At 37.4% G+C, this 23850-nt stretch overlaps 1 protein-coding gene across 27 annotated transcripts in view; it reads left to right on the top strand.

Moving 5' to 3' along the window:
• CELF2 (CUGBP Elav-like family member 2) overlaps window positions 1–23850 on the top strand; it is a 639281-nt gene that overhangs the window by 583737 nt on the left and 31694 nt on the right. For 23 of the 27 annotated variants that reach the window (XM_089686480.1, XM_089686562.1, XM_089686390.1 and 20 more), the window contains one exon: window positions 7546–7680. The exons of the other annotated variants lie outside the window; for them this stretch is intronic. In XM_089686480.1, the coding sequence (XP_089542606.1) occupies window positions 7546–7680 (135 nt within the window). The remainder of the gene's footprint in view (window positions 1–7545; window positions 7681–23850) is intronic. 27 annotated transcript variants of the gene reach the window in all.

The following is a 23850-nucleotide window of genomic DNA, read 5'->3' as shown; positions in this document are numbered from 1 at the left end:
CTTGTATTCGAGGAAAGGGCTATCTCTTACAACTGCACGTGACTACACGCTTCAGGTTCTTCCTCACTTGACTCAACCACGAAGGATTCTGGTGCTTTATGAATTGGTAGCCCCTCTCCATGAGGAACTGGACGTATTGCCGATGGAATATTTGGATAGTGCACAGATAACTTTTTCTTCTTATTTAGCCCTTTTACAATTGGAGGCACCATACAAAAGTAACAATTACTAACATGATCTGTTGGCTCTCTCCAAATCATTGGCACAGCGAAAGGCATAGATGCCTTTTTTCCATTCAACCATTGCTCCAGTGCCGTCCCACAAGAATTGCAGCATATATGTGGTGCCCAGCTCTTGTCCTGGTCTCCTATCTTGCAGCCAAAATACAAGTTGTAGGCTTTCTTAATCATTCCTGTTACACTGTTCAACAGGTAAAAAGTTTTGGGCATAAAATTAGCTAATCTTACATAATTTTGGGGTGCTAAAAACGAAAATGACCCTAAAAAATGTTGATTGGCTCTAGTTTCTATGATATATTCACCCATCTAATGACGTAAGCCATTCAAAATTATGATGCAACTTCAGCTGCATATTGCGCAATTGATACTGGTGACCAATAGAAAATTGCATGTATACTGAGATGATGCAATATTAGCCTTTAATTGCATCACTTCACTGCATAAAAGCTGCAGTATCTGTAGCTGATTGTAGTTCGACAGCGTCTTTACATTTCGTTTTATGCTTATTTACTACTCAGTAATGCCTCGAACTTGTGTGAATAAAGCAGATAATTTCTGCTATATCTGCGGTGAAATAACTTTTATCTCACAAAAAAGGAGGATAATCGAAGAACCACTGAATTCAGTTTTTGGCTTCACATTTGGATTCCTTTATTTTTTCAATTTGAAGTGACACATAAGAGTTTGATATATTTGCATTGCACTATTGTATTGCACATACATTTTAATTTATCTTAGTGCTGCACTATTGTTTTGTGATTATTATTAAAGTTGCACAATTGAAGGCATAAAGTCCTGTACAGCGTCAAGGGTAAAGATGTTAGGATGGTATTGTGTGCAGCTGATAGGTAGCACTGGAGCTTTCCCTTTCCTATTTAAAACTGCTTTAATTTAACATAGATAGACACATGTATGCCTCTTTAAAAACAATTTTGTACTCTGTCCACAATATGTTCCTTATTGTCCTCAAATGAATGTCCAAAGCGAAGTTCCACTCACACTGTAAACAAATAAAAGCAAGCAGCTAAAAAAACTACCATTCACCTGTTCCACGATCCTGCTGTGTCCTCCCCGCAGTCCATGTCCTCAGTCATCTGATGTTCCAGGCACCGGCATCTTCAATGTGGGCACCCGACTGTGACAGCTTGCGGCTTCACAGCTGGGTGCCCACTGCGAATCTGCGAAGAGCGCTGCTCTTCCTGAATGACCCCGTAGTCTTCTGGGACCTGTCACATGCCCCAGAAGACTACAGGGAGGGAGGGTAGGAGGACAACTTCTGCTTCTGATTGCCTAGGCGATCGCAGCAGAAGTGGGAGTGGGTACCTGTCAATTTCGGGTACCCGCTCCCCAAAGGTGCCAATCCTTAATGGGGAGAGGGGGAACCAGTCTTTAAAGTGAAAATTCCCCTTTTGGGTGGAGCTTTGCTTTACTCACGCTCTTAGGAGTTAAGCCTCCAATGTTGGTGTCTGTACTTTTACAAAGCAGCTGCATTATCTCTGTAGTATAATGGCCTATGTGCTCCTAAGCATGATTTACTGCATATATCAAATAGTTTTGTTTGTGTCTGTGCCATTTGTTTTGTGTTTTGTATCTCAAAAACAAGTGAATGCAATGTTTTGGAAAACAGCAACCAACTCCTATGAATGCAGACTCTGGCCTGTTCCCCCTCATCAACGCTGCTTTTCTGTTGAACCATTAATAGATAGGTGATCTTGCCAAACAGTAGTAAGGCTCAAGACAAGCAAGGGGGGTGGACCACAGCCATTGGCTACAGTAGCTGTGAGCAAAATTGACACATATATCCTAGCCCTTAGGCAAAGGCTACATGAGATATTTTAAATTCTTGCTTAGAGGAGATTTAGGCACTTTTTGACTAGTGCTTCAATTGAAATAAATGTCCTGTAAAGGTGTCAGTTTTGAACAAGTAGATAAATCTCTTACCAATGAGCAATTAATATGTCTGGTCATGGAGGGCTATAGTGGATAGTGATAACAAATGCTTTCAACTATCAAAAGTTAAAAGCTAAAATGTATTATCACTCACAGATTTTCCAGCTTGTTCTGATCAATACCAGTTTTCATTAGCAAGGACGTAAGTTGATAAATGCACTTGCAATATCAAATTGCCAATCAAGTTCCCAAGAAAAGGGTCTGAGCCCACTGCTGCCAAAAATAGGCACATGCTTCCCCACCGATTGTTTTATGGAAGACATCAACTCATCTTTGGCTAGTTTCATTGTGTAATGGCTGAGAGAATAAATTAATGCAGTGATATTCATTCTCTAAAGTAGATTCATATAATCATTCTCTTAATTGGGTTTTTAATGAACTGTTACTTGAACTATCATTAAACTCCAAAATAGTGATTTCCACTCTGCCAATACTGCTTCAAAGTGTTAAATATCAACTTTGTTTGCTAATTCTTTTTACAAAACATAAAAAATATGAAATATGAAAACATAAAAAATATGAAAATATGAAATTTGCTATGTTCTGCTCTTGGTTTGAGTGTTTTCTATTGGGTGACCACATGCTGGTCATTACTGTCTAGTTGATGTGCCCATAATTTCAGTTGCTGTCAACAGTTGTTAACAGAAAAAAAAGAATATTCGGTTTATATTGAATAAGGCTCAGTGCAGTGCTGACCTGATGTTTTATTTAACACCTGTTGTGCTGTTTCCTTTAGCTTTGCAGCTGGGAGACTTTGATAACAAAGCACAAGGACTTTATATAAAGTCTGACTTCCAGGTGAACAGAGTTTAACAAGGGTAATACATAAATGGTGTCACTACCCTATTTACAAGCATTCTTCATACAGCTGATAAGAAATGTAAGGGAAATAACTAACTGAAATGGCTGTGAATAAACTGGTGAGATACAAGGTGTCATCCCTGTATTTAGTACTATTTAGGCACTCATATGACTATAAGGTTCTTGAAGCACTGTTCGTGTATATGCAGAAAATATATCTTGCATGTACCTTTATGTAGATTCAAACACATTTAGAGAAAATGTGTGCATTCCTTTTGGTCAAAGTTTCATTAAGAAACATAAGTTTTTATGACTTCCAGGGCAACAATGATGTACACAGCAGAATTACAATTACTTTTTCTTGTTATAGCACACTGGTTACATGCCCTTCTAGATGAGGTGGTTTCTTTTCTATGCCACTCCAGCAGAGATCACCAGTAACATCCACTAGAACTGCAACAGTTAGGACCCAAGTAACTATTTACTATACAACTATACAAAATTTATCAAAATTGATTTCTTGCATCACCAACCTAAACAAAAAAAATAGCTCTATTAAGGATAAGGAGCAACATCACACATTTATGTGCATAACCAAACATCAAAAGTCCAATAACCACCATAAATATAACAATAACCACCATATATTAACATACTGGCATCACTGTGTCAGTAGTTAATTCTCACTGAATGTTCCTGCCTGTAAAAATAGAACTGATTGTAACTTAGTGGCCTACAGCAGCTTATATCGTTTCACAAGTATTCTCAGGCCTCAAGCTTTTCTGGCAAATTATAGATTGCCAGTCTTAGATCCTTATACATATGTGACTGATAGAAGGAAGCTGTTGTACTTCTGTTCTGCTTTCTCTTGAAGAAAACACTTAAAGTGGAATTACAGTGTGTGGGACTGGAGGAGCTCTTGCTATAATGTATAAGGGTGCACAGCATACTTGCACTTTATCGCAGAATTACGGATTCATTTACCCTTTTCCAGCTCTCCTCGCTGCTGCTGCTGCTGCTTTTTTAGTCTTTCTTCCCCATCTAGCATCTTCTCTCTTCAGCCATTAGATCATTACTGATGATCTAAAACCATTTTTAGTATATTTCAGATATCCTGAAACTGAACGTGTACACAGCACTGCATATGCACAGCAGGCAGTGTATAAGAAAATAATAGATAAAAAAGGGAAGGAGGTTTTTATTTGCAGAAGAGACTTGCAAAGTTTTTTTTTACTAAACAATTTCACCTCCTAGCATTTTTTCATCTGTAACACCCGTGTCATGGGTGCATTAAATGTTTAGTTGTGAAATAAAGATTTTATATAAGTAGCAAAATATAGGGATTTTCTTGAAAGATGTATTAAGAACAGATGTAGCTATTCAGCTTATGTCTACCAAAAGGTTTCAGATATCACTGTAAATGTAAAAATTGGACTTGTTTGACTGGTAACTGTTTCTGGTAACTGTTTTCCAATTTGCATGAGCATGCATCTGATATGGAGAAATGCACATATCACACTTGTAAACAAGCTCCCATTTTCACAGGATGACATCTGTGAATATACAGACTCACCACAAAATTTTTCTGTGAAAGTGCTAATAGGCCTTGTGAGAGTGTTTTATAACCACCCATCTGTCACTTTTTAACAGGCCTGATTGGCAAGCACTTGTAACAAGTGACATCTGTTCTTACTTATTGATATGTAGATTTATGATAATGGTTATGAACAATAAGATAAAAAAAACACCTTAGGTGAAGTAAATGCCAACCCTAAAAATTAATAATTTTAAATGATTAAATCTCACTGTTCAATTAAAATAATAAATGTAAAATATGTGTATATGCCAAAATATAAAATGTATTAAATATTAGCAAATTGATATTTTAGTACTTAACTAAACCGAACTAAAGTAATTAAATGAGGTAAACAATACAAATACATATACAGTAGACAGAGAATGGAAAAGATAGTATTTAATAACATGTTGCTAAGAACTGGATGTGCAATAAACAATTGCAACTAATCAGAAATAGGCATAGAAAACAAATGAAATGTATTTTATGGTTGCCTGCTAATGGTCATTTAATCTTGTATTAAATGAAGTCCTGTATTTGTTGTCTTCAGTTTTTCCAACAACTTGTGCAAAGAAAAATTGCCTAATATGAAACAAAAATGGCTATTTGCAAATGAAGGAGACTGGAAATGTTGCTATATATATGTAGACAGATTAGAGGTATATCCTAAGGGAGATGAATGGATCTAATTTTCTCTCATGGTTTTTTTGTGTACTTCAATAGATTAGTAATGTACAGGGCTATAATGTATAATAATATATTAATGACAAATTGTGGGCTGCCCTTGACAAGAAATATTTTAAACTCTTGCACCCACTGCTATCAGTGCATGCCTACATCTCATCTATCTACAATCTGGAAGAGGGACGACCTAGACATACGTGTCATTGATACAGCAAAACATGGTTGTAGCTATAAGAGTGCACATGACTAAATAGATGTGGTATAACAGGGGTGACTAAAACAAAATGAGAATGGTAATATTATCACAATTTGCAGGAACATAATTCAATCACAAACTGTTACATAACTGGTAGTGAGCCAGACATGCAGAGGAAGGCCTCTCACACCGCTCCGGCTCAGGGGTCACTGAAAGTGGAACAGTAACCACCAGAGGTATGAGTGCTGTGATCAGTCCAATAGTCTGCGTAGGTAGTAGCTGTCTCTTTGCTGAAAGGATGCCTGGAACAGAGCAGCCAGTGGTAGGCAGATGTCTCAGCAGGCAGGCTGATAGCAGACAGCTGGCAGCAGGCAGACGTCACAGCAGGCAGGCTGGCAGTAGACAGGCTGACAGCAGATAGATGGCACAGCAGGCAGACTGATAGCAGACGACTGGCAGCAGGCAGGCTGGAAGTGGACAGTCTGGCAGAAGGCAGACGTATCAAATGTTAGCATGCTGGACTACGGAGCTGGAGCAGGTTAGATGAACAGGATGCAGGGTCAAGCAAACCGGGTCAGCAACAGACGGGCAAATCGGGCATAAACAGCAGACAGGAGAGGGGTCAGGTCACAGGCCAATGTCAGCAATGGTGGAGGCAGGTCAGGCAGAGACATTAAGCAGAGACAGAATCTGGAGAACAAGCCAAGGTCAGGGCATGTAGCAGACAAGCAGAGCCTGGAGCAAGCCACGATCAGAGGTCAGGCACTGGAATCAGGATAAACACACACAGAAGCTGCAGACCAAACAGCAATTCATCAGTGCAGTAGTCCTGTTTAAATAGGCCATTTGGCGCCAGTCTTGGTAACAGGCACACACTCGTAAGTGCAAGTGCACAAGTGCGTGCGCCTATACTCATTCTTGTGCACATCTGACCAGGCCGTTGCTGGTCTGCGCATGCATATTCTTAGGTGCCGGGAAACCTTATCTGCACTATGAGGAAGCCTTTCCCGACACAACGTTTTTATTAATTTTTTTCAGTAACATAATTCTTTACTAACCTCCACCTACAAAACAATTCTAACACTATAATGCTATAAGAGACTACTTTGGATTTACATGTGTTTCCCCCCATGTGACAGGATACTACTAAAACCTGTTCCCATGTTGCAAAAGACTCTCAATGACCACCAACATATTATAATAGGCTATTAAAGACTGCAGTCATATTATATGAACTGGTGGAATTTTAAATACTATGAGTAAATGTGAAGAAGAAAGAACAATTTGCCTACTCAATACAATGTACCTAGAGATATCACTGCTTCGTACAGTGTCCCTCTTGAAGTTGTCTATCAGTACAATATTGAATTTTTACGTTGGTATAGCGTGTCCACAGAAGTTTGATCGTCATGCATTTGTCTGAAGTTGCCCCTCAACATTATGTGCCCCCAGAAGTTGTTTCAGACAATATGTCCTTTGTCAGTAGGCATACTAAAGGAAGAGCTCCCCTTATAGCATCAACCCACCAAGCTAAAAGTATAAAGTGTATCAGATGTAGGAAAGACTCCACTTTCTCCTCCAGTGCAATTGTGGTGGCTTTAAAAGCTAAAACTGTAACTGTCAGCTGAACATTTGTGGGTGAATATGGGGCATCTTAGGAAAGTGCAGAATGTTGGGATTTCTATATAACATCAGGGATGTCACATAAGATAGATCAAGTGAATGTGAGAGTGGTGAATGCAATTTACAACTATAGCAAATAGCTTGACAGGCGGATGATCATAATAGTGATCTCCTGCCACTCTTTTAATATGCCCTACGTTTTTCATTTTAGTCATATGGATAGGATTATGCAATTCTAAAAATTACACAATTCACTGTTTTTAGTTGCCTTTTTATTTTTTAAATGACTTGTACATTTTTAAAAATACATTTTTGCATCTTACCCTGTTTATTTCAAAATGAATTGAGGACCTTGCTTGTTTTACAGCGATAAACCTTTACACTTACTGCATGAGGCATGACAATTGTGTAAAAAAAGCAAGTTAATTATTTTCATAACATTGTCCCTGAAGGTATCTTTTGTCTCTCTCACACAGGCATGAATGCTTTGCAATTACAGAATTTGGCTACTTTAGCAGCTGCAGCAGCCGCAGCCCAAACCTCAGCTACCACCACCAATGCAAACCCTCTTTCCACAACGACTAGCGCACTGGGAGCGCTAACAAGCCCGGGTGAGAAGTGTACTTTATCTGTCACGTAGAACATTCTACCAGGATGTTCACAGAAACATTATTGTCACCTACTTTTTTATTTAGTAACAACCATGGGCATATTTATGAGGTTCTTTAATTTACCAAGTGCATTGTAATTGTCTGCATTCCCCACTGTTTCAGTGATGTTGTGGTTTTATTAGACTGGGCCATACATACTATGCAGTTGGTGGTTGGTGGTTTCCTTTCTATCTGAAATTGCTGTAAATTTTCCCACTGCCTCTTTCTGTGTCCAAAAGTCATTGCATTCAATAACCTTTTTTGCATGCTTAAGGACTTTTTTTTTTACATATTTTTGTCATCAGAGTTTATGAACCATTTTCATTTCATATTCCATTTGCATATTTTCATGTAACTGCACTAGCTCTGTCTTAATGGCAAGACTTCACAAGGCTTAGTTACAAGAAAAAGGTATGTACATAAGGCAGATTAAGGTGTGTTTATAGCTAAAAACTTTCTTTTTTAGTTTTGGATAGAGTGTGAAAGTGTTTGAGTCATTCTGTGTTGTACTGTTGTCTGTCCACATTGGGAACATTCATAGTCTTAGTTTGTCTTGGAGGCCCTTGGACAAAAGATAATGGAGCATTTCACATTTGAATGTTGGTAACTGGAGGTGAAAGAAAATCATTCAATGGGGGCACCTGTTCCAGTGACAAGAGGGGACTCTCCTCTCCTTTTGGAGATATTTGCATTAATTTCCTGTTGTCTCTTAAGGACAGAAAGTTTGGGGAAATGTCCCCAATGGAACACAGAGAAAAAAAACACCCTATAAAAATGTCCCTGTAATGTTATTGATTTCACAGATATTTAATATATTTACCTGCTTTTGGAAAAAAGCTGCTCTATTTGCTGAGAGAAAAGGCTAAGTGATTAGTGTAAATTTTTCAATATCACATCCCATTCATCTTTTTAGATGTTTAGCGCACTTTATAAGTATTTCTTCAAAGACTAAACTTCTATTTTATTAAACCAAATTAAATCACTAAGGATGCCTCTAAGTTGATGGTAGACTCATTGCAGTTTTCTGCTGAAGTTCGGAGGGAGATTTTTGGGAAATCCTCTTTATAAACTGAACAATATTGCCATAGAAGTCAAGTTTCTTGATTTACAGATTATTTTCACCAATAATTCTGTGATCTTGTAAATTTTATTTTAAACACTAGGAATTTCATAGGTTTTAATGCTATAGAAAAGGCAAGTACAGTTCAAAAATAGTTCAGTGTTGTCATTTCAACTTACTTCCAACGAAAAGATTGTTCCTGCCCGGAGGATAGATATTACAGGATCTGAATGGACATCTCATTTTTAACTTGGACTGCAGAAAATCTGGGGAAGTAGAAACTACAGCAAGAAGGGGACAGTATCTAAGAGTAAATAGTAGATACAATACTTACAGTACAAACATTTTATCACTACCATTCGGTGTTCACGCTGACACTCTCTATTGCACTGTAATAGTATAACAGCACTAGCATATTTGCTGCAGCTAAGCCTCATCTCTCTTCTTCATTGTATGTTATTGATGCATTGTTTGTGCAAGTTATAATGTGGTCTTGGCTCACTTTAACAGGAAGTTAAGCTGAAGCTGAGAATTCATCAATAGCAGTTACAAGCTCACTTTTGGATAACAAAGCAACGGTTCTCAAAAACGGGGGCCTTTGTTGGAAAAAAGGTGTAACTTTGGCCTCTGCAGATATGTATTTCTTTGAGAAAATATACCATACACCTCACTGCAACTCTTTTTCTATTAAAAAAAAAAAGTTCTATTTTAGCAGAGCTTCTGTCATAATAAAAGCTTAGTGTCGATATCAAAAGCATTCTCTGGGCCGATTCGTGCAGGTTTCACTATATCTTTGTTCAGCTTCCTTTTGTATTATCCTGGGTTTTCAGCAACATCCTTTGAAAATAGCTTGTGTATTGAGTGCATTTTCTTTACCGCTGTAACAAACATCAATTTAAAAGGTGGTCACACTTGCTTGAAGTGTTCAATAGCTAATGCCATCCATTTGTATGTTCTTCATATAGTGAAACCAGTTTAATCATATGTGTGCAGTGTGAATAGACACCTCTAAATATTAATGTTCATATGCAAATTATGCAGTTAGAGGTGTAAATAAAAGCATTATATAGTTGCAGGACATGCTGTTTTTTTTTTTTCAAATCTGCGCTCATTGTCTTTAGCTTTACCATGCTCATATTTATTGTCTGATGCCAGCCTTTTAGTGAATGCAGCAGAAATAAATGAAATAGAACAAAATGTTTGATGGAAAGAGGATGAGGTATGTAACATTTCTGGACCACAGTATTGTTCCAGCCAACTTAATTTTCCCCTTACATACATGTTCATGGGCCATAAATAATGCATTTCTTGCCACCTAAAGACCACTTCTCCTTGTATTAAATAATGCTTTTGACTGATTTTTCTATACTGATACATAATATAGCAAAAGATTCACAAGCCATTGGATGACATTTCTTTTTATGCAGCAATTACAATACTTCAAAGCAGGCCTAGAAAATGCAAGATCATCTTCAAATAAAAACACTTTCTTAAATCTAAAAAAAAAAAAGGAAATTAAACATTGGGAGAAAAAAAGCAAAGCATGCTCACATTATACTTGGCTTTCAGCATCTTTGCAAAGGCAAGAGTGACAACACTCAGTCTTTCTGTGGAATCATGGGAAAGTTGGGGATTCCAAATCACATGAGAATGAACTTCTGTGCTGTCCTACTCAGGTGGGAGTTGAGCAAAAAAATGGGTGAAAGGCTAGTAAGTATGCAGACCTTGCATTTCATGCAAGCTATGCTTTAAATTTTGGTTATTCACAGGGTTTTTTTTATTCCCTATAAATAAAGTGCTGCTGGACTGCACTTTTTCAGCTTATGTACAAGTGTATACTTAATTGGCACCAATTCACTTAGGTCAGTTAACACCAGACAATAGATCTTATACAGCTAAGCTAAAAAACACTGGTAGTACATACAGGAATGCTTGATGGAAGACTTTGCCATACAGGTATCCATTGGATTTTCTTGTGGTCATTGCTGAAACATTCATCAGCAAATAGGGGAACCTATGAACAGTACTTCAAGTAGAACTTTGGGCTCCCATAAAAAAAAGTGCTGTTGCACTTGATGGATAAGTTCACCTCCTGGAGCATGTTCCATATTACACCAATATTTAGGGTGTAATATGTAACATGCTCCAGACCTGCTCCCACTCCCGGAATCCTCTCCGCACACCCACTGTCATATTTTGAAAGCAGCTGTGTAGCTATAGATTGAATGGGTCACAAGCGTATAGATTAGCAAGATCTTAGTCCATTCACACACCCTGGAGGGAGACCCTGAAATTGCACCCATGATCTGCTGATAATGGGTGCAATACTTTGCAGGCTCCTTTAGAAAAAAAAATCCTGCATAAAAATGTGCATTCATTTTAGATTTTAGTGAAAGGTGAACTTAGCTTGTAGATACATGTACCTGCAGTTTTTTCTTAGTCCCCATGAAAAGACTCACAAATACCTATGACCCTGCTTGTGAAGTCTATCTCATGCCACTTCCTGTTATGTGGTGACAATGCTGTTGCAGTGCTTTTACATTCAGAGCAGATTTTTTATTTTCATATAGACTGTGGGGTTTATTTACTAAAGCTGGAGAGTGCAAAAGCAGGCTCACTTCTGCATTGAAACCAATCAGCTTCTAACCTCAGATTGTTAAATTTAGCTTTGGCAATAAAACCTGGTAGCTGAATGGTTTCTATGCAAAAGTGAACCTGATTTTGCACGCTCCAGATTTAGTAAATAAACCCCTGTGGCTGCTTACACTACAGTGAACTTAGAAGCTGTTGCAGGAAATGTTGCTATCACTATCATCACTGATTATTCACAAACCTCTAGCTGATTGATTACCAACTGTCATCAACCTTGCCCACAGCCTTTGCCGCTGAAAACCTACCTCTATGATCTGCAGGGGGAGAGAGCATATGAAGCACAAATGAAGAAGAATATGGCTCACTCAGTAGAGATAAGGGAAGTCTTTATTTACTCATTGAGGCCTGTGCATTACAAATTCAATTGGCTACCATGGCAGCAAATACAACTAAGGGTTACTATGTCTGTATTCTAAGGCCTCATCACATGGGCATAAAGAACAGGCATTTGCTTTGTATCAATGAAGGTTTCCAAATGCTTTGCAAATCAAATGCCTGTTCTTTACTTGAATAGTGAATGGTTAAGTACACATGATGGATTATGGGACATCTATTGGGGGAGGTTACTTTTTAGCTTGGAGGACTTGTCAAAAAGTGTGTGTGTTTATTTACTACTCACATTTTTGGGAATGAGTAGAGGCACTATGTCCCCCTTACTCATTTAAGTGAGGACGATATGTTAGGTTCCCTTTGCCTGCAGACCCCCACAACCACCGGACCTTGTCCTTATCAACATGACAAGGTACCCTCCACATGTTGAAGGCATGTTATTAAGGATAAGAATCTGGTATGTCTCTTTAAGTGGAACCCCAAGCTGTTATTTTTATGTGTAGAGAGCACTCATTAACATCTCATGTTAGTTAATAGGTTATGTACAGTACATGGCACAGATGTGCCATTTCACAGGAAGCTTAAGGGTGTCCCCCAGATTTATTAGGCAAAGGAATTTAGCATTTTAATATTGATATTTAATCAGAATTAATATTTAAGACAGAATTTTTACACATTTCTTGTACATGTTCCTCAGTGCAGTGCCGAGGCCCCTAAGCCATTTTTTTTACAATCCCTTGCCTATTATTATAGTGTTTTTAACATGAAACCCCCCCTTGACTCCCCCCCCATAATTCTAATCCATGTCCTGAATTTCAGTGATGTTCAGCAAACCCACTCCAAAACAAACCTGGATATGTTCAGCTCATTATTATCCAAGACATGTTAATACTGGATTGGCCCATGACCAAACAACTAAACTAACACCAGAGCATGTGTGCAATATTACACTACTCTGACTTGAAGTGACAAAAAGGCAATCTTCAAAGTTTTGCATATTATAAAAATGGTAAGGTAATAGAAATATGGTTGACTTGCCTCAGACATCATTTTCATCAAAGAATCCCCACTGTAGCTTTTGTAAAACCAATCTAGGACGTCTCAATTTTCCACTGTTATCCTTGCAGGGTATTCTATAGTAGTGGGGTAATTCTATGAACAAATGTACATTTCAGAAGTGATAGAGAGACAACAATGTTTTTTAAGTAGGTTGGCCAGTCCAGAAACTCAGATGTAGAATAATTCTCTGAAAACTAAAAAAAAAAAAAAACTCAAGTGTGGATGCCTTTCTGGCATCTATCCAAAAATGAATCATCAGATGTGGGAGGGCCCAGACTGGCAAATCCAACTTTTGGCCAAATTGTTATGGTCCAAATGTCTGGCACCCATGACAAATGTTGAGTTTATGCAGGACAAAAAGCAATGTTTAACATTGTACCGTAGTAAATACAATCAATGAGATTGATGTACTAAAAGGGTTGAGAATTTTCACACACTAAATTGTACAGTATGCAGATTCAGTTCAGTTATCATTTTACGAGAAAAATAAATGTGTGCTTACTTATTTCATCTACACATGATTGGATAATTGAAGTAAATATTCACAAATATAACATGTGAACATTCTCAACTTGTTTAGTAAATCAGCCTCAATATGTGACATCTTCAGCCATTATAAATGTAGATCACCCGTGAATTTTTGAGCAATGAGAGTTTGGGACATACTGTGGGACAGTTTTCAGTCATTTACTTCTAAAATGATCTGATTTACCATGTTAATCTGGCTCTTAAGCCTAATATGTACCTGTTGTGTATATATCACACTAATATAAGTTATGATTATTTTGTATTGTGTGCTATGATGCATTACATTTTCCATACTAAAAACTAAATGATAGTATGTATCACTGCTGAATGAAACACAGGTTTATCAACAGAAATATGTTTACTGTTTGCAATAGTGCAAGCATCTTGTTTTCTGACACATAAGAGGAAAAAATGCATAATTCTATTTCTCACTCACTAGAGAGTAGTAAAACATGAAAAAATAGGAAAGTGTTTAAACTGTAATCATGACAACATGGCCTTGATTGTTGCTGCTCGTGCTTGTTTTTTTTTTTTTTATATTCCACTAAGTACCTCCCAGCAGCATTCCCTTAAGTGATCCTTGGTAACTTTGTGCAGCAACTTAAAAGGTGAGATTCCCTTTGTTGAAGAGAACACCTAGGGCAATAAGCTGTTTCCTTTGTTTCATGGCCTGAAAAATTAAAGTTGAATATGTCTGAATTGCCGTTGGATAAAATAAATGTCCCCTTTAATTATTACAGACATGCAAGGACAGGAGTAGGAATGTACATTGCAGAAAGCAGAATACAGAAGAAAAATAATTTATGTTCTATGAACTGTTGACTATTTCTCTTCCGTAATGCTTGAAATACTGCTGTATACCTAAGTATGTACTTGTATATTATGCCAGCAGTGTTTCTTTTTTCAGTTAGTTAGTTATTTGAAATTATAGTAAGCAATACCGACTATAACAATCAACAATTCATTATTTAATTAACTAAATATATGAATAGGTGCTCATGATTAATTATTTTGTATTTTTTTTCTTATTTGACAGTAAACACATTCTCCCTTTTATATCATCACAAATGAGGCACATTGGGTATACTGTATATTGATGTTATGTGATTAACTAAAGAACCAAGCCATTAATACCGCTTTTAAATTTAGTGTCCACTATTCCTATATTGAAATTAAATCCATGGTAGTGATATAGCAATGTTAGCAAATTACCATAATTACAATTTGTGGTTATTGCATGTTATTTGTAAATATGGTATATAACAAATATAGTAGGAAGTCTGATGACTTGATTGTTTGCTAATGTTGTTAATGTTGTAAGTTAAAGCTTAACTCCAGGCTAATAGCTAAATACACAGCTGAAAGACATATAAGGAAACCATTTCACCTACCACATGGATTTGTATTTCTGTCCATACGTTTACAGCCCTATCACAGCACAGCCAGATGGATGACACCACTTACAGTTCAGGAATACAGTAGCGTCCTCTCACCATACCCAACCTTCTGACTGGCCAGTGATAAAGCAGCATCAGACTGAGGAGGTCATCTCACTATGCTCTCTCCTCCTATTAACGTATTCTTTGTCAACAGATTTGAAAGTACTTGTTTCAGATGATTGAAATTGAGCAAACATTGTGACCAGGCAGTGGGAAAAGTGAAAAGAATTCTAGGATGCATCACTAGAGAGGTAACCAGCAGGAAAAGGGAGGTCCTGGTTCCCCTATATAGATTCTTAGACCTCATTTAAAACACTGTGTCCAGCTAGGGAGACCTCACCTACAAAAAGATCTTAATAGGATAGAATGAGTTCAAAGACAGGCAACAAAAACGGTAGAGATATGAATAATAAAAAAATATCAGGAAAGGCTTCAAAAACTTAACAAGTACAGTCTGGAGGAAAGAAGTGAAAGGGGAGACATGAGTGAAACTTCTAAAGACATTAAGGGGATGAATAAAGTTCAAAAGGGCAGTGTTTTCAATATGAAACCAAGGTCAAGAACATGGGGACATGACCTCAAACTAGAAAGAGGAAAGTTCAAAACTAATCTTAGAAAGTAGTTGATGCTTGGAATAGACTTCCAGCAGAGGTAGTGAGTCAGTCAATAGTAGTTGGATTTAAACATGCTTGCGACAAACATAAATCTATATGACAAAAAAGTTTACAAAAAAAATATACATTTAAAAAATGGGGCAGACTTCATGGACCACTTGGTCTTTTTTCTGCCATCACTCTTTTATGTTTGAATGTTTCTTTGACTCAGAAGAAGCATGTAGTAAGCAAAGTCAGAGAAATCAGAGAACATAGTTGTTCCAGGTCAATGAATCACAAAATATTTAAGTTAAAGGGTCAGTATGACAGTGAGGCAGCCAGGATTTTCAGAAAGGTGATACGTAATGTATTTCTCTCATGGGAGGCATGCCTTAATAACTGAAATATATAGAAATAATTTTAGTATAGCCCAATATAATGTGCTTATTGAAAAGACAGTCAACTTAAAAAAAAGTGGCAAAAAAGAATTATATCTTAATCTGATTAGATATTTTGAGCAATATGCTGAAAATTTTAAATTATTTCCTTACCCACCTGAGTACTTGGCTATATATATTGCTTTATTACCATTTTTCAGTTTTCAATGTCGTAAAATTCTGACAATTTTTTGAGACAGATAACGCTTTCTTTTGGTTATATTTATGAACCACTGGGTTTTTAGTTTCTGTATATCAAAAAAGGCAAAACAATCTGAGATTGCTTTACCTTGAAGGAAATTTGATAACTCACCCCTGTCGGATGTAAAAAAATAGCGAACATTGGACTTTACCAATTGAAAAAATACCAATGAAGCTTCAGAACACTGTCTACACTTCATTAAATCTATGAGCCATGGGTTTTGCATTAACCACCAAATAGCTTTGACCATTATTTTCTGGATCACTGATATACTTATGTTGCCTGCAGGCTACACAAAGTCATTGGGAATCCTCTCCAGCAAGTTCCTCCCCTCCCCCTTCTCCTTCCCAGGTACTTCCACCTCCACTAGTTTATCATTCTACCTTCTTGGCTCTTCTACATTGTGCGTATGCTTTCTTCATCTTTTCTTTCTCTTACCTTAATTATTGAGTTTTACGTTTGTCAATACATTCTCATCGAATACTTGGCTATATTATCAACCTGAGAAACTAGCCTATATTATGTGATACTTGTCCATGTGACTTTGCAACCATTGTACCATGATAAAACCCTCAGTAAACAAATTGAACGCCAAACAATTACTGCACAATCATCGGTGATCACTGGTACTTTAAATCCCCCACCTTATAAAAAAAAAAAAAAAAAAAACAGTCCCACAATCCATGGTGGTCAGTGGAACTTTAAAACTCTTCACAACTCCACCACCTTTAAGAAAACAATCCCACAATCATTGTTGGTCAGTGGCAATTTAACCCCCACCCTAACTTTCAATCTTCTGCAGTCTCTTTTTCTGCCTGTGTTTACAGACATTCAGCACTCCCTTTCCTCCACTGTAAGTGGGCTGAATGTTTACACTGGTGTACAGAGCCACTCTGATAGGTTCTGTACACTAAACCTGTGATCAGAGCTGTCCAATGAGTCACCTCTTCACTTATTTTTTTTACTATACAGAGGTATTAGGGTGATTAAAAGTGACCAATAATATGTTTACTATAAATTATATGTATGCATTTAAATAATACAGTAACATTACCTAGAATTTGTAACAGTTTAAAGCAAACTAATAAGCTGAGACTATTGCACTTGTACTTATGATCTTAGCTAGTGTATGCTCTCTTATTCGTTTTCATTGCCGCCACCTCAGTAGAGCAAATTAGATCAGTATGATATCAGACTTTATGTCAGTGTTCTAGAAAAATACAGGGTCACTGCCTGGTAAATTGCTGGAACACTGCAATGAGTCACACTGATGACAGGTTCACTTTATACTGAACTTGCCTGTTAACGTGCATCTAGCACAGTGACCTCTGAGCTGTTCCGCTGGGAAATCTTCATCTAGTTGTTTCGCTATGTGCCTTGTTATAACTACCTCAGAGAAATCATAAAGAAAGTAATTGCACCATATTAATCAATAAACACACACCAATTATCTACATGGAACTTTATTTTCATTTACAAATATAAAGGGGACATTTTATTGTAGTTTTACCTCTGGAAACATGGCAGTGCATCTGAAAGCATGTGCCTTTTCTCAGCTTAATGTATGGTAGCCCCTCTAAAAAGGTCATACTGAATCTCCCAGCTGCTGTTGTAGAAATGAAGGACAGTAGCCATTAGTTCACAACAGTCACAGTGACATTTATTATATAAATCAAATCTATTGGTGATTCACCCCTGGGGTAATATAAAAATAGTGGTCTTTTAGGTTAGTGTGCATGCCTGTCAGTTTTAAAAACAATGAATAAGAGCAGGGGTGCTTCACGTTAGCACAAGGCAATTTCCCCATGAAGAAGAATTTATTCGCTATATACCTGTCAGTAAACAGCATATATAAGCACTTGCCTGCTAAGACATTTAACCATGGCCACATGTGAAATGGTTCTGCGCAGTTTAATGACAAAGAAATGTGATCGTACAGCAATTTCAAGTTGGATAGTTGGCACAGCACATAATGCTAAATTAAAACTGCACACAAGGGGATTTCCATCATGTGGTCAGGTTTCTATTTAAGGCTGATGTTCCTCTGGTCATTCTTTGGACTTGTCAAACGTGTGCCAGCCCATGCTCATGGTCCTTGCTCTAATAGTCCATTTTGAATTTTATGATTACCAGACATAAACAGTTATAAGAACCAAGAAATATACTGCAGAAATCAAATGAAATCAGTAAAAAAAAAAGAGTTTGATATGTAGAATTTGACTTAATTGAAAACGCTTGGTGTATACAGATTTTATGCATCAATAAAGAATCACAGCATTATGGCTACAGTATGTAGAAGGAATAGCATTTCACAATTCTCTTCATTGTCTCAATCTCATTATAGTTACTTTTCTTATTACAATCAACCAAAAAGGAGAATAGGTAGTTATGTACTCAAATGTAATGTGTACTAAATGCTTGAAGTATGCATTTAAACAACAGTAGCTGTACTTACAGCTGAGCTAAATTAAAATGTATATTTGTCTACTTCCCATGTTTAAGTAACACAACAAAATTACACATCCTTTATCAAGGATTCACTGCTGAAATTCACCCTGTGAAAAAAATGCTAAATCTGCACAAATAAGAATTGTTGGGATTCACCCAGCATTTTCTGGCATGATTTGTCCTTTATACTATTACATTTGCTGGGCAAATCTTGTTAGTTCGAATCTTGCCAGGAAGAATCTTGATAGTACAGTAGCAGCTGTTTTTCAGTTTTGGACAAATCTTTGTAGGAATGTTTTGGACAAGTCTTGTTAAATAACATGAATGTGTATTTGTTAACTTGCTGACATGCTTTCCATGGTTCTGAAACTGTGTTTATACACAGTCTGAGCCCTAGGAGAGTCTCTTGAACCACTAACCAGTCCATCAGTGAATGTGGGCTAAAGAAAACATTTAAATAAACACACACAAGTGAAAACACTTTGTTATTCTTAACCACTTGATCTCCAGAAGGCTTTACCTCCTTCATGACCAGGGCAATTTTTGCTTTTCAGCATTGTACTACTTTACCTGGTAGTTGGGCAGTCATATAACACAAAGCTTTCTTTTGATGGTATTTGATCAACACTGTTTGTTTTTCTTTTATTATATAAAAAAACCAATCAAAATCAATATTTTCTATGTTCTGTCATAAACATTTTCAATCAAAAAATCCAAAAATCAAATTTCTTTATACATTTAGGCCAAAATGTATTCTGCTACATATTTTGGTAAAAAAAAATCGCAATACGTGTTTATTAATAGGTTTGTGCAAAAATTATAGCGTCTACAAGCTATGCTATATAACTGGAATTTAAGCAGCTATACTGGTAATGGTGGTGATCTGTGACTTATAGTGTGACTATGACAGTGTGGCAAGCAATCTGGTACTAGCTGTACCTCCCAGCCAGCATCAGTAATTCATGTAGTAGTCCGGCTGTGGTCAGTGCATCACAATGCACTGTCAGGGTGCAGTGCATTTGGGGGCGCAGTGGCGAACAGCCTGCCGAACGCCCCTGCCCATGCCTAATCTTCGACTCGAACATGGAGACCATCTTTAATGAGCACAGTGGCTAGGCATCTCTATGGAGGTGAAGAAGAGACTGGTAATCGCTATATCAAAACCTCAAACATAACCCATAAAAAAGTAGGAAATAAAAATTTCCAAATTAAACCAAGATGAATGGGAAAGCATGCAATAACAGGGGAGGCAAATGGTGGTATTTGCCCATTATGCAAATTATGAGGAGGTGTGTTGGACTAGTGAACTACTATATATTTGTTGTGTCATTTTTATGTAACCAAGTTACGGATAAGGTCTGTTCTTGACTGAAACGCGTTAGTATGGTTGCTCCATGGAATATTTTACTATAAGCATACAATAAAGAAAAAACATTTTTTTACTTCACCTCATAGATGACATTTTGTTCTTTTTGATGTCCAACTGGTAGAATAGGCTGTACCTTTCATGATTTTGCCTACAACTTCCACTTAGGCACTAGCTCTGACCAATTGTTCTTTCTGCACTATAGGCAGGTGGTAATGTTCACTAAGGACTCATCTAGATGGCAGATTAATGCCATTCTCTGTGCTGAGACACTGGCAGATGCATGTGCATCCACTTTGGAGCTGTATGCAGGCAGCCCATAGAAGTGGATGCACATGCAGCGCTGGCACAGACACAATCGCATGTCAAAGTTTGACATGCAGCAGAAGCAGGTGCACAGATTCGAACGCAGCTCTGCACAGAGGACAGTCATTTGCCATTTGAATAAGTGTGCATAATTTAGATCAACTGTTGATGTTGACCTCTATGCAGATATAAAAGTCATATTTGAATGCAGATCTGTGTTCATTGACGTATCATTAAAATATTTATAGCATTACTAAGAAAGTACAAAACCCTTGGTAAAACTAAGGTCTTTGGGAGTGCGAAAGCAGTTCAATTTAGAATGACCAAAAACTGTTGACTTTTTTATTTAATATATGCATGTCAATGCATGTCAACAGGTCATCACATTATATTTAAATACATACTGCAAGGGAAAGCAGCATTTATAAGTCAACTTCTATCACCGTCCCCTGGGAGCCAGGGACATATTCAATCTATAATGTATGTTCTACTCCTGTTTTTATGGGCTTACTCCTAATGATCCACTCATTTTGCACAATTCAGAATCATGTTTGCATAAAAACATTGATGCCAAACTAAAAATTACATAAAAAAGTTATTTTCAATAGTTATTTCTCCATGAATTCTCTGTAGAATGTTAAATAGAGCTACAGTCAATATGAGTGTTGACCTTCCCAAGCCTTTTGCCACAATACAAGTAACAGAGCTAGAGCAGTTAAACATTGGTTTATTCTTGTTCCTTGCTGTCATAAATATTTCACTTGTAGTTCAGACTCTAAATTTACTATTGACAAAGGATGGGCTTTAGCCGTATCTTAATACAAGCCTGACATGAACAGCTTAAATGAATACTGAATCTTCAGATTACTTCCTAGCGATGATATCATGAACCTTTTCTCTAACTAAATAACATTTAAATTGAAGGGGCTGAAAACAAGTCAAATAATTCTAACAAGGATAGCTAAAGCAATGATCATTTTAAGACCAATTATGCAGGGCTGTAATGATCCAAAACATTTTGCAAATTTATCATTAAGCTGAATAATTTATAAACTTAATGGCAGAAAAGCACAATAGAAGATACATTAAGACATTTTAATAACAAGGATTGTTCTTTAAATTTGTAAATGCCACCCAAATCCTTCTTTAAAAATGTTAATGTTCTAAGTGCTGATGTAGTTGAAGTATTGTTAATTGTGTTGAAATCTTATGCTGTTTTTCACTAAAATAAGATATATTATTGGACATGGAGATTAAGAGCTTAACAATTTGCTATTTTGCCATGATTTGAGTGGGTAATGATCAGGTCAGTCATGAACTGTGAACTGTAATTTGGCTATGCTGTGTGATCCAATCCATGGTGAGCTATTGGGTTCCTAAATCTTATCAACAGTAACTCAAAAGTTGCGCAACTTGCCAAGAATGTATCAGAATGTCTGTTCAATTGTGCGTTATGAATCCGTTAGTTCATCTTTAATATTATAATAGTGTCTTTAACCATGCATTACAATAATATATAAATCAAACAGGTGGTTTGTAAGCAAAGATTAGCAATATGAAACAGATACCAAACTATTTGACTTTAAATAAATCATAATACATCCATTTGCACTGGTCTGCATTTCTATAATGTCTAGTTTAAAGCTGAACTGCAAGCAAACAGCAACATACACAATTGAAACATGTACAGTCAGGTCCATAAATATTGGGACATCGACACAATTCTAACATTTCTAACAATTCTAACATTTTTGGCTCTATACACCACCACAATGGATTTGAAATGAAACGAACAAGATGTGCTTTAACTGCAGACTGTCAGCTTTAATTTGAGGGTATTTACATCCAAATCAGGTGAACGGTGTAGGATATATGTGCCTCCCACTTGTTAAGGGACCAAAAGTAATGGGACAGAATAATAATCATAAATCAAACTTTCACTATTTAATACTATTTAATACTTGGTTGCAAATCCTTTGCAGTCAATTACAGCCTGAAGTCTGGAACGCATAGACATCACCAGACGCTGGGTTTCATCCCTGGTGATGCTCTGCCAGGCCTCTACTGCAACTGTCTTCAGTTCCTGCTTGTTCTTGGGGCATTTTCCCTTCAGTTTTGTCTTCAGCAAGTGAAATGCATGCTCAACGGATTCAGGTCAGGTGATTGACTTGGCCATTGCATAACATTCCACTTCTTTCCCTTAAAAAACTCTTTGGTTGCTTTTGCAGTTTGCTTTGGGTCATTGTCCATCTGTACTGTGAAGCGGCGTCCAATGAGTTCTGAAGCATTTGGCTGAATATGAGCAGATAATATTGCCTGAAACACTTCATAATTCATCCTGCTGCTTTTGTCAGCAGTCACATCATCAATAAATACAAGAGAACCAGTTCCATTGACAGCCATACATGCCCACGCCATGACACTACCACCACCATGCTTCACTGATGAGGTGGTATGCTTAGGATCATGAGCAGTTCCTTTCCTTCTCCATACTCTTCTCTTCCCATCACTCTGGTACAAGTTGATCTTGGTCTCATCTGTCCATAGGATGTTGTTAAAGAACTGTGAAGGCTTTTTTAGATGTCGTTTGGCAAACTCTAATCTGGCCTTCCTGTTTTTGAGGCTCACCAATAGATTACATCTTGTGGTGAACCCTCTGTATTCACTCTGGTGAAGTCTTATCTTGATTGTTGACTTTGACACATATACACCTACCTCCGGAGAGTGTTCTTGATCTGGCCAACTGTTGTGAAGGGTGTTTTCTTCACCAGGGAAAGAATTCTTCTGTCATCCACCACAGTTGTTTTCCGTGGTCTTCCGGGTCTTTTGGTTTTGCTGAGCTCACCGGTGCGTTCCTTCTTTTTAAGAACGTTCCATACAGTTGTTTTGGCCACGCCTAATGTTTTTGCTATCTCTCTGATGGGTTTGTTTTGTTTTTTCAGCCTACTGATGGCTTGCTTCATTGATAGTGACAGCTCTTTGGATCTCATCTTGCGAGTTGACAGCAACAGATTCCAAATGCAAATAGCACACTTGAAATGAACTCTGGACCTTTTATCTGCTCATTGTAATTGGGATAATGAGGGAATAACACACACCTGGCCATAGAACAGCTGAGAAGCCAATTGTCCCATTACTTTTGGTGACTTAACAAGTGGGAGGCACATATGCAAACTGTTGTAATTCCTACACCGTTCACCTGATTTGGATGTAAATACTCTCATATTAACGCTTACAGTCTGCAGTTAAAGCACATCTTGTTCATTTCATTTCAAATCCATTGTGGTGGTGTATAGAGCCAAAAATGTTAGAATTGTGTTGATGTCCCAATATTTATGGACCTGACTGTATAATGATGCTGTTCACTTGCTAAAGGATCTGCATTTCTATCCATCCAGTCCTGAGAATTATACAGCTCTACCACACAACACAGCCCTGTCTGACAAGGGTTTTAGGAGAATTGTCACAGCTGCAGTTAATCACTTGGGGACCAGCGACTGTATAAAATGGCCAGTCAGCTTCCCTAATTTTGTGGGAGAACATGCCGGTATCTGCTCTTGTCCATGTGTTTTCCACAATATGTGATCACTGTGTGACTGGACACAGCAGATCACAGGCAAAAGGTGCAGAGTTAAGCAGAGTGGCTCTGTGTAACATGATTACTGTTCCCAATCACAGTGCATCTCGCATGTAAACAATAGCTGTGGTTTG

This window comes from Staurois parvus, unplaced genomic scaffold (assembly GCF_062004578.1).
Source record: "Staurois parvus isolate SC_StPar_1 unplaced genomic scaffold, SC_StPar_1.0 ptg000019l, whole genome shotgun sequence".
NCBI lineage: Eukaryota > Metazoa > Chordata > Amphibia > Anura > Ranidae > Staurois > Staurois parvus.
The sequence above is the reverse complement of the archived record's forward strand: the minus strand, read 5'-3'. Positions and strand labels throughout refer to the sequence as shown.